Source organism: Herpailurus yagouaroundi, unplaced genomic scaffold (genome assembly GCF_014898765.1).
Source record: "Herpailurus yagouaroundi ecotype Mexico unplaced genomic scaffold, PumYag 141, whole genome shotgun sequence".
NCBI classification, from domain to species: domain Eukaryota; kingdom Metazoa; phylum Chordata; class Mammalia; order Carnivora; family Felidae; genus Herpailurus; species Herpailurus yagouaroundi.
In genome coordinates this window covers 694193-706719 of record NW_024412396.1, presented here as the reverse complement: position 1 = coordinate 706719, position 12527 = coordinate 694193, and the positions used below count along the sequence as shown (strand labels likewise).

Genomic DNA, 12527 nt, shown 5'->3' with positions numbered 1-12527 from the left:
CCCAATGTAAGATTTTAAGCAACTTCCTTTCACAAAGAGATGCTGATTACAATGAAGACAAAAACAATACTAAAAAACAACATGTCTATCATAAGGCTGTTTGGATGATGAAGATGGTAATGTACAGATAGTGCTTTGTATATCATTGCTTGTTGTGTTAGCCATTATTATTCATTATTTGTATATATATTTATTTATGTACAAATAAATATTATTTATACATATTACTTATGTATTTATTTCAGCTGCTCACAGTTGTTTTTCTCCCTTTCTATTCCAAGCTCCTGTGCTCTAAGGGGAGGCCAATTCCCCCAATATCAGGATCTCTACAGCCCAGCCCTGAGGCATCCATTCTCTGAAGCATAGACACCACAAGGACTGAACAAGGTCAAGAGACTCCAGGCACAGGTAGGCCTGGAAGCCTGTTCTCCAGTGTACCTAAAGCACTTGCCTTTGTCTGGGAAGTCTCCTTGGAGAATTGATTAACAGCCAGATTTGGAGTAGAAATGGAAAATGATAGATAGGCCCAGGAGTTCTCTGTGAGAGATGACACTTTGTACTAAAGGGTAGTCTGTCCCCTGGTATCTAGCTGTTGGGCACAATTCCTGTAACACATGTTACTACTGTTCAGGCTCTTGCAAGGAAAGTTTTAAAATAATTATTTAACATAACGACCACAAAGCTTAGTAATAATGTGCTTCATTAGTATGTACCAAATTAAACATTTTCATTTCTTTTTAAGATAGGACAATTTTCTAAATAATGTAATTCATCTCAGTTTTACACATTTGTGTTGCAGAGACACTTGCTCATGTGTATTTAAAGTACTGGGGGGTATTGGGGTGCCTGGATGCCTCAGTTGGTTAAGCATCCAAGTCGTGATTTCAGCTCCAGTCTTGATCTCAGGGTTTGTGAATTGGAGCCCTGCATCAGGCTCTGCACTGACAGTGAGGAGCCTGCTTGGGATTCTCTCACTCTCCCTTTCTCTCTGCCCCTCCCCTGCTCACACTCTCTCTCTCAAAAATAAATAAACTTAGGGGCGCCTGGGTGGCGCAGTCGGTTGGGCGTCCGACTTCAGCCAGGTCACGATCTCGCGGTCCGTGAGTTCGAGCCCCGCGTCAGGCTCTGGGCTGATGGCTCGGAGCCTGGAGCCTGCTTCCGATTCTGTGTCTCCCTCTCTCTCGCCCCTCCCCCGTTCATGCTCTGTCTCTCTCTGTCCCAAAAATAAATAAATGTTTGAAAAAAAAAATTTAAAAAAATAAATAAATAAAAAAACTTAAAATAAAAAAATAAATAAATAAATAAATAAATAAATAAATAAATAAAGTACTGGGGGATTTTGGTGCAGCCTGCTGTGGGGTGAATAGACAGGCGGATGCACTGACATCGAGGAAAGTAAGGACTGAAATCGTTCCTGATGAGGTTACCGTAACTCTGCAGACAGGCTCACAGGGTGGAGAGAGTTTAGGGATGCGAAACCTGATCACAGCAGAAACCATGAAGTCTACCTAAGAGAAGAAAAAAATAGGATAAAAAAACACCCCCACAAGGTAAGTGATGCCCCTTGGTGGCAGAGCCATTCTGAGTGGTAACAGGAGGCAGAGGAGGCTACAAAATGGACCGAGCAGCTCCAGGCAAGGAGGTCGTGCTGAAAGCATATTCACAAAGAAAAGCAGATGGTGTTCACCCGACCCCATGTACCTTGCTTGATCCCTTCTCCCAGGGCGTCTATGGTCTGAGATGAGCAAGAGGAGAAGTCATAAGATGAAGAATTTTCCTCATAGCAGCAGGCGGAGGGGAGGGAGGATCACTTATAGCTCTCTACGGTGTGAGTTCACAACTCCTAAGAAGAGAACAGATGCATTTGTTCCGGATGGTGGGAGCCTCTTCTCTGCCTGTCTGTCTATCTGTCTGTCTGTCTGTCTGTCTCTCTCCCCTCTCCCCACTGCTGTCTTGACCTCCTCTCTCCTTCCCTCCTCTTCTTTTCTCTCTTCCTCATCCTTCCTTGTTTGCTCACTGCTCTCTCTCCTTTTCTCTCCCTCCTTCCTTCACCTTTTCCTCTCATATCAACAGTCTTCCCGACTGAGTACAGGCCTAGGAAGGTTACTTTTTAGTCCATACTTCAGAAATGGTTAAATATATTCTGAATTGTCAATTTGAATACTGCCCAAAGTCTTCGAGCTCAGAACGGCGGTAATTGGCAGAAAGGAATGTTGCCCAGCACAGGAATAGAAGCGGGCACAGTATGGAAATGGCCCACATCCCCTTATCTCTCGTAGTCCCCCCCGGAAAGCATGTGGACTCTGATCACCCTGCGGCCCCTCACTCTGCTGCTCCTGCTGCTCCTGCTACTGCAGCCACTGCAGTTGAAAATCTTGCACAAATATGTTCCGTTGTCAGAGGAAGAGATAGAGCAATTTGAAGATTATTTGGAGGAAATGCGCAGCACAGGACCTACCCTACCAACCCCTAAGGATGTTTTCAAAAGGCGCACCATTATTGATCCGGGAAGACCCTTAACTGATTCCAACTACTGCACTGATGAAATAAAGATGAAAAATGTCCACAACAGATTCCGTTGTGTAAAAGAACATTTCTTCCTCCAGATATCATTTGAGGAACTGCAAGACATCTGTAACAACCTGTTTGTGTCTTGTAAGAATGGTGTGAAGAGATGTCACAGGAGCAGGCAATCAATAAAAGGAGTGTACTGTAATTTAATCGAAGGAGTGGTAATGACAGACTGTGTCTATGAATCTTCTTACAGGCAGGGACAGGTCCTTATGACTTGTCGATGGCAAAATGATATTCAAGAAGTTATCCCTGCTTACATAAATGATATTATGGAGATAAATGATACTATCAAGGAGAAATATGTCCTCCACGGTTACTTCCAGTGACCCTTCTAAAAAAGTATTCTCTAAGACGTCAAGAGTAGGACACATCGCTTGCCATATGGATCCTTACAGTTCAAAATTGAGAACGGTAACGTTGATCCTATCAATTTTAATCATCCACCTTCTTCCCTTCTTCTCCTGACACCATGCAAACAATGTGGGCTAAGTTCACAGACGGTGCTCTGAGATGTGGCTTCAAACAGGTCACGTCATTTAGCACGTTTTGGATGTGTTTGGAGGGTGAATGCCTGAAGGGAAAGGGTGGCTGGCTCCAAGATGGACAGGAAATGGTTATCTGGAGTGTGCTCCTATGTTGTTCATGTACATCTCTAGCTCAGTAGAAATAATAAAGTGCATTGACCTAGTGAAGTGTCTCTGGTATGGTTATGTGGGGTTTCTGGGTTGGGAATTACTTTTCTCTGTGATGTAATTTGAAAGAAAAAGAACCTAAAGCTTCTCAAGAAATTGTGCAATTAAACTTTCCAGTGCTATATTTGTAGATATTTCACCCATTCTGTTCTTTCTACACAACAGAATACTCAACGAAAACATAAAGGTGTAGATTCTAATAGAGACATCTCAGGATAAATACTGAAATATTCAGGATGGCAAGCTCCCCGAGGTACTTTTCAAGTGTCCAATAGTATTTTTGTAGATTCCCACACCTTTGCTTTAGCTTAGGCAGCAACACTGTTCACAAAACTACAAAAAATTCCTCACTTTCTGGCAGTCACATTTATTCACAATCCCTTTCCTGGCTTGCCGGTAGATGTGGCTTCATTTGAGAATACACCACTTCCAAAAAAGGCTGGAGAATCTGTATGATGAAGGAAATCTATTTGTCCAGTTCAGGTAATAATTTCTCTCCCTTTGTGAAATCTCTTAACATCTTTTTTAAAGTTTGTTTATTTATTTTGAGAGAGAGAGAGAGAGAGAGAGAATGGGAGAGGGGCAGAGAGACAGGGAGAGAGAGAATCCCAAGCAGGCTCCGAGCTGTAAGTGTGGAACCCGAGGCGGGGCTCAATCTCACAAACTATGAGATTCTGACCTGAGCCAAAATCAAATGTTGGATGCTTAATTGACTGAACCACCCAGCCCCCCCTTAATATCTTTTCGTTATTATTTTCAATAACTTAAGGCAAATGGGATAAGAAGGAGTGAAGGGAGATGGTAGGGAGAGTGTCTGTTACTTTTGCACATCGTACTGAAATCCAATCCACTTATTTCTTCCCCAGTCCTTATTCTTGTATTCAGACTCAGAGCTAAGATCCTACTTTATCAATTAGTTGATGAAAATAAGGGTGTAGGGACAAAGATTCAGATCCCATTTCAGTGACTAAGGGGGAACCACTGTTCACATGGAGACTTGTGGCTTTTAATCGTAATGTCTGAGTGAATGAGGATCCCATCAAACTTTAGAAATCTCCATGGTGCACTCTAAAAGTCAACCTTCAGCTGAAGAAGTTCTGCATATAGGCTAGCATGAGTACGTGCTATGGACCATCTCATCTGGGACATGCTCATTTCACCTATCTTGGGATTATCCAACATATATTTGTGAGAGTATGGTATAGTACAGTAAATAAGACAGGAAATGACCATAACATATCTCCTTCTCTCCAGATAAATGATCTGATCCATACACATTAGAGTCATGGAAATAAAACAAAGATTATTTATACAGATTGTTCTTTTTATCTAATAATGCATAAAAAAATCCAGGTCCTGTCCTCAATCCATGAGATTCTTTAAGATATATCAAAACTATAATTTTTAGCTTTACCCATTGTATGATTTCAAAAGATTATCATCCTGTCTCCATTAGCATTCTCTCTTCCTTAATACCAAATTAATAAGATGAATATTGTCCATAACCTTGACTCATATCACAATTTATTCTTTATGTTAGAATCCCTTGAGTTGATGCAACATTAATTTTTTAATTGTTATAAAATATACATAGCACAAAATTTACTACTTAAGCCACTTTTTAAAAAAGTACTTATTTTTGAGAGAGAGATCATGAGCAGCAGAGGGGCAGAGAGAGAAGGACACAGAGGATCTGAAGCGGGCTCTGTGCTGGGAGCGAAGAGCTCCATGCAGGGCTTAAACTCATGAACCGTGAGATCATGACCTGAGCCAAAGTCGGACACTTAACCAACCGAGCCACACAGGCGCCCCTACTTTAGCCATTTTTAAGTGTATATTTCAGTGGCAGTAAGTGCATTCACACTGTTGTGCAACCATCACACCAGCCAGCTCCAGAAAATTTTCATCTTGCAAAGCAAAACTCTGTGTACGTTAAACAATGACTCCCCCATTTACCCCTCCTCTCAGCCACAGGCAACCCCATTCCACTTTGTCTCTTATGAATTTGACTGTTCTAGATACCCCATATGAGTAGAACCATACAGTATTTGTCCTTCTGCGACTGTCTTATTCCACTTGGTGTAATGTCTTCAGGATTCATCTATATTTTAGCATGTGTCAGAAGTTGCTTCCTTTTTAAGGTTGAATAGTATTCCATTGAATGTATACACTACAGGTTGTTTATCCATTCATCCATCAATGAACACTTACTTGGGTTGCTTCTACTTTATGGCTATTGTGAACAATGCTGTTTTGAGCAAGCATGTACAAATATCTGTTTGAGCCTTTGCTTTCTATTCTTTTGGGTCTATGACCGGAAATGAAATTGCTGGATAATATAGTAATTCTATTTTTAATTTTTTGAGAAACCACTACACTCTTTTCCGTAGCAGCTACACCATTTGACATCCCACTAGCAGCGCACTAAGTTTTCAGTTTCTCCAATCTTATCTTCACCAAAACTTGTCAGTTTCTTTCTTTCTTTTTTTTAATAATAGCAATCCTAATGGGTGTGAAGTGGTGATACAACATTAATTTTAAATTTTAATTATTCAGTGAAGGAATGTAGGCCACCACACTTGTAACAGTAAGAAAAAAAAATTGTGTTTGTTTCCTAACCAAAATAAACCCTAATTGGTATTGTCTTTAGAAAATTTATGATGCACATAATGTTATCAAATAAGAGTGGAAGAGTAGAATCCAATAAGCAGAGAGCACGGTGGTTCCATATCTTCTATTTTAGCACAACATTCTCCAACAACATTAGGGGGAGTATAAAACCAAAGCTTGTCGCTATCCCTATCCTGCTCCTTACTGAAGAAAACTGATGATGCCTAGTTGAACCCTATTCATTTGCCCCTGCGTACTTTTGTGCGAAGTTGAATTCGTATTTCTGGTTGACTTGAAGCATACAAGAACGGTTTTTCAATTATAATGCACATAGCAGTCATAATAACTCACACTGTATATGCTCTATAATATAAAGATTTCAAAGTGCTTTCATGTACTTGTTCATTGTTGGTCACCATAACCCTGTGTCACAAATGAAGGAGTCATATTCTCTGTCCACTGTTTGCTCAGAAATATGCTTGGTCACTTGTCCTGATCACACAAAACTTAGGATCAGCAATGAGATCACACACTTTATCCAAACCTTTCTTTTCTTTCTTTCTTTAAGATGGATATCTTTCACATGTGTGAAATATAAAGATCTTGATATCTATGAGCTATCATATTTTTTGAAACACAAGAAAGAAACGGTTTGTCCCTTATTACATTTGGTGCATTCTATGATTTGCATTGAGTATGAGATAAATATTCCACCCCAGTTTTCATAGTCAGAAGATTACAAAAGCTAGTAAATATTATCAAGTTCTTCTCTAAGAGATCAAAGGAGATACCTCCAGTGACATAGAGCCTCTCCAGGCATGACTCTAATCTATCAAAACAAAAAGTAGAAGATACTTTATCCAAATGAGATTTTGAACTCAGGAACACCTTTTCTGTAAGACTGGACCCTGAGACTATGTTTTCCAACTACTAGAATATAAACTTCAGGAGAACAAGGACATTCACAGTGATAACGAGTATATATACAAATTGACATTTCAAAATGTCAATATTTGACATTATTCAGTTGTTGAAGATTGTTTTCCTTCTCTTATTAAAATATATTCTGGGGTGCCTGGGTGGCTCAATCCGTTAAGTATCTGACTATTGGTTTCAGCTCAGGTAATGACCTTGTGGTTCATGTGTTCAAGCCCCGCCTTGGATTCTGCACAGACAGTGCGGAGCCTGCTTGGATTCTATCTCTCCCCCTTTCTCTGCCCCTCCCACATGTGTGCAAGCTCTCTCTCTCTCAAAATAAATAAACTTTTTAAAAAATGAAAAAAATCTTCATTATAAGTAAGTATAAGCAATTCACCACTTTAATATATGCTCTAACAGTAGTGCCAGAGCAGAGGGAAGAGCAGCAGGTTTTGAGGATTTCAGGAAGCAAAACATTTTATGGATATTGGGCTAGAAGCTTGTGAAACAAACATCAAAATGGAGGGAGCACTTCTAAGAAAGAGTAGACATTAAGAATATGAAAGGGAGAAATTTCGAGGAGGAAGCAAGAGTAAGAGAAAGAGGTAGAGAGGGAAGATGAAAGCAAGTCCTGGTCACGAGGAGGCCTTCATACCAGGAATAAAGGTTATGTCAATAAAGGGCAATTTTAAGGGGCGCTGTTAGCACATGGGAAGTCATTAGTGAACGTTATCCAGTGTCTGTATCTTCACACTTTCTGTGCCTTTATGTGCTGACAGCCTGGAGGTCTGAAGGAATATTTCTAGAGAAGGCAGAGGGAGACAGACCAAGGCCTCATTTCTTTTTTTTTTTTTTTTTTTTTTTGGTTTTTTTTTTTTTTTTTTTTTAATTTTTTTTTATTTTTGGGACAGAGAGAGACAGAGCATGAACGGGGGAGGGGCAGAGAGAGAGGGAGACACAGAATTGGAAACAGGCTCCAGGCTCTGAGCCATCAGCCCAGAGCCTGACGCGGGGCTCGAACTCACAGACCGCAAGATCGTGACCTGGCTGAAGTCGGACACTTAACCGACTGCGCCACCCAGGCGCCCCCCAAGGCCTCATTTCTAATAGCACACATTCCCTTGCTGATCTTCAACAGGGTGTTGAACACTCACTAAGAGATGGAGTTGCCATAATCCATTGCCACTTAAAGATGTTAGGTTGCACATTTAGACAAATAGGTGGTAAGTTTTTTAGTGTCTCATTTGTTGACATTCTGACCCCGGCATTTTGGAGAAGGGGATAGTGACAAGAATTCAACAAGTGAGTAAATATCTAAGACTACTGGTCCTGTGACCTTCTGTTATAATTATGGTATAGATGAATCCGATGCAACAAAGATTCTAAAATACAGTACCTCAAACAGATAAAAGTTTATTTCTCCTTTCTATGACAATCCAGGGGAGGCAATTTGTCCAGGGTGGGAAGGTGATGGTGCTCTATGTGATCACTGAAGGACTGGGGTTCCTGCCACATGATCCACATGATCATTTCCCCAGCTCCGAGGTGTTGTCTTTGTCCAGTTGGCCGCAGCCAACTCACCACAGATCTGTACTCCAGTGCACAGGAATGGGAACAGATAGAGGGGAGCCAGCTTTCTCTGAAGGGGACATGGCTAAGAATTTGCTCATATTTCTTCAGCTCATATCACACTGGCCAGAACTTAGTGTTAAGGGCACACTTAAGGTGAGAAATCTGCAGAATGTGGTTTGATACTAAAAGGAAGAATAGAAAAATGTATCTAGGGAAGCAATTATTGGTCTGTCAAACATCTGATCTGACCTAAGGAAATGTTTTTCTCAATGCAGTTGATCATCATTGTTGCTATTATTCAGTCTTTAAACATCTGCCTTGACCAACTGCAGACCTCTATAAGAATTCAGGGAATGTACTCACTACTTACTGGCCTTCAAGTATGAGCATTTCTAGGTAGGATTATTATTGAGGAATAGAGTGTTGGCTCCTTGTGCAGAATCTTATTTCAGTCAACCTGGAACAGTACAGAATCAATGACCAGTAATGTCAGCCTAAAGTGATTGCTAAAACCCACCAGCAAAGGTTTGGTCCATTGATTTTCAACTCTCACTCATGAACCAGAATCTTTAGTAAAACTTTAACAAAATTGCTGAAGCTCCTGGAGATTTATTTGATTCACTAGGTATGGATGAGACCTAGCCATATGTATCTTTCACAACCTCCACAGGCAATTCTAAGATTCAGCCAGAGTTCAGGATAACTGAAAATAGCGTCCATGCCAAAAGTCTAACTATTGAAACAAACCGGCAAGATGATTATACCGAAGATAGGAGATTCCTTTTACTAGAGGTGTGTGCATCAGGCTATCACGGATGGCTGAGAAAATTCACTAACATCCTACACCTAAGTCTCCTTGCTCTGGTTGGTGGAAGGAAGCAACCCATTGAAAAATAATATGGGACCAATGACCAAGGGAAGAGAATTAGTCTTTCTGGCAGTTCTGGTTCTCATTATAAATTTGTATGGTTTCATTATAAGTTAATATATGAATGTGGCCTAACAATAAATCTCAATTTGCTTAATTTGGGGTGTGTTAATAAAATTAAGTGTCTGGAAAGCAAAGCTAAGAACAGATGCTCACTTGTAGCAGTTTTACCAAGGTAATTGTAGTCAGCCTCAATTAGGGACATTTTTGTCACATCTCTAACCTAAGTGCAATAATCATCATAGAGAACGATCTCAAAATTAACCTTTTGCTACAACTCAGATGTGTAGAAAAGAAGGCAAAGTCTTCATTTTGTGGATAACTAATCTGCCGTTCTCACGAGACACCACTCATGGGGAATTTGGTTGGGTCTCCCTTCCTTTTCCACTTCTCTGTGGAAAGGAACTATGTGAGGAGAGAGGAGTTTCTGTTTCTGCACCGTGGCAGGAGAGAAGGCAAAGACTGGAGCAGATATTTGTACACCAATATTCATAGCAGCATTATTCACAATAGCCCAAAGATGGAAAAAACCTCAAATGCCTATCTGTGAATGAATGGATCAACAAAATGTGGCACATACACATGGTAGAATATTATTTCACTTTGAAAAGGAATGAAATTCTGATACAGGCTACAACATGGATGGATCTTGAAATGTTATGTTAAGTAAATAAGCCAGACTCAAAAGAACAAATAATGTATGGTTCCACTTATACGAGGAACCTAGAATCAAATTCATAGAGACAAAGTAGAATGGCGGTGTAGCTCCTGTTTCTGGACGCAAGGAGTTCCTTCCACGTGTAAAGAGGTTGGAAGCTGCCAGTGCTCCCTAACAACAAGTAAAAAGCTGAACAGACTAAAAAAATCAGCAACTCTTTTAGGATCTGTAAAAGAGTTGAGGAGAGGACAAACCACTGCCCCCAAGATTGAAGAGATTGACAGGCAAATACAGAGAATAACAACTTAATGGAGGAGAGGCTCATGAAGTGTTAAATTAACTAGACAAGGAGGCCATTAGACTGAAGTGGCTTTAATTCCTGAGTACCCTAGTAAGCACTACAAAACCTAAGACTGAAATGCCTCAAGGTGAAAAAATTAAAGCCTAAGGACAATCGATCACAAGCAGCCAACTTGGCTTTCCCAAAGAAGGTGACCGCATGGGATATAGCCAATTAAATAATTTCCCTCCTGGGGCGGCTGGGTGGCTCAGTCAGGTAAGCATCTGGCTTCCGCTCAGGTCATGATCTCCCGGTTTGTGAGTTCCATCTGGCTCTGTGCTGACAGCTCAGAGCCTAGAGCCTGCTTCAGATTCTGTGTCTCCCTCACTCTCTGCTCCTCCCCTGTTCGCGCTCTGTGTGTGTGTGTCTCTCTCTCAAAAAATAAATAAAAACATTTTAAAAAATAAATAAATAATTTCCCTGCTTTGCTTCTTACCTCTTCTCTATAAAAGTCTTTCCCTTAGCTCCTGATTAGCACATGATTTGAATTGGTTTTTGATCAAATAAACTGAAAAATTCAATGTGCCTCAATTTATCTTTAACAGGGGAAACCACTGTGGGAACCAGTGCAGGGGTAGGAAAATCAGAACTGTCACTGATACATTGTTGGAGGCAATGTTGTATGGACAACTCTGAGAGTTAAAAATTTCAGGAGAAATTTTTCATGAGGAGGTCCCAAGTTTTGTGAGATTTACCTCCCCATGCTTGAGCAGGTCCCCTGAACAGGTTTCCTGTATCACAAAAAAAAAATCTCCTAGTGCTTCTGGCAGGGAGAGGGGGAAAGTAAACATTTTTCTCTGTTCTTAACGTTCTGTTTTCTTAACAGAAGCACCCTGTTCTTCTTAATGAGTCTTGCCCTCTGGAGAAACTAGTTAAACCGAGGCTAATCTGCTGGGGAATTATCAGAGTCTAACTGACCTGGGGGAAAGAAAGTATCCAACTCCAAAACCCTCTACCCATCCTCTCCCCTGGAGAATCCAAGATATGACAGACATGACACAAGTGAGATTTTAAGAGCCTCTGCGGAGTGTATAGTAGAGGAAACACTATCTGTTGTCCCTTAATATTGGTAATTCCTTTCTTCTACTGGGTATCGTAATAGGAACCTCAAATTTTACCTGAGCACATAGTCAGTCACCCAAAATAAAAGAGGTAGTTTTCAGTTTTCTTTGCAAGTAAAATTGGCCATCTGACTAATTTCTAGACAGGGGATGTCTATGGAAAATAACTGAAATGAGTGTAACTTCTGAGACATATTCTTGAAGGGGAGGGGAATGCCCCTATTTTCCTTTTCTTATTCCTAATGGTTGGAACATGGACACGATGGCTGAAGGTATAGAGTAGCCATCTTAGACCCTGACATGGAAGCCACATGCCTGGTTTGAGCAAAATAAAACTGAACAACAAAATAGAAAGAACCTGGATATCTTACACCATGGAGCACCATAATAGACCTAAACTGTCTGTTCCTAGACTTTAGAAAAAGAAATGTGAGAGAAATAAACACCTATCTGGTTTCAACCATTATTATTTGAAGTTTCTGTCTCCTGCACAATAATTCCAATTGATACATGCAGGATTTGGGGAGGAGGGAACATAATCACGTGAGATGTAGGTGGTTACTATTAAAACAATTACATCAATAACCACCGACTGGTGAGGCTTGAGATCTAGGTTGTCCAAAGTATATGCCTGGTGTTAATTTTAAGAATTACATGTAATGATACAATTGGAAAAATAGAAGCACAATAGCTATGCTATGTTAGAGAAGTGCCAACCCTCTTAACTACTGCTCAATCCCCATGCTTTACCTCAAATATACTGGCATGGGAGAACAACAAAAGAACATTCAAATATAAGGATTAGCAAAAACAACTCTTAGATTGGGAATTACATATATAGCTGGATCACTGACTTATTTATGAGCCTGGAGGACCACAGAAATTCTTTGTGTTTCATTAGCTAGCCAGAGATGAATCTTCTTAATTCGAAGACAATTGCAGGCAGAAGTGAGGCTCTTTGGTCAACCTTTTGGCTCTGTAAGAGCCAGCCAAGACCCAAACTGAGATCCCTCCATATCCATCTCATGATTTATGACCGTACTCAAAAGACAGCTTTGTGAGATATTCGAAACTCAATAAGGTATCTACTGACTTAAATAATAACATTTGCGATTTAAACTTAAAAGACTGAGGAAGATCTATGGCTTTTCATTTTGTTTGTTTTTAAAAAAAA

At 40.3% G+C, this 12527-nt stretch overlaps 1 protein-coding gene across 5 annotated transcripts in view; it reads left to right on the top strand.

Annotated features, from left to right (window-relative positions):
• RNASE9 (ribonuclease A family member 9 (inactive)) overlaps window positions 1-12527 on the top strand; it is a 67548-nt gene that overhangs the window by 19115 nt on the left and 35906 nt on the right. The window contains exons 3-4 of one of the 5 annotated variants that reach the window (XM_040476518.1): window positions 246-408; window positions 2280-3266. In XM_040476518.1, coding sequence (XP_040332452.1) covers window positions 2295-2900 — 606 coding nt within the window. In that variant the 5' untranslated portion in view covers window positions 246-408; window positions 2280-2294 and the 3' untranslated portion in view covers window positions 2901-3266. Of the gene's footprint in view, window positions 1-245; window positions 409-2279; window positions 3267-12527 lie in introns of those variants that run through there. The other 4 variants (XM_040476517.1, XM_040476515.1, XR_005790705.1 and 1 more) reach the window with 4 other exon arrangements.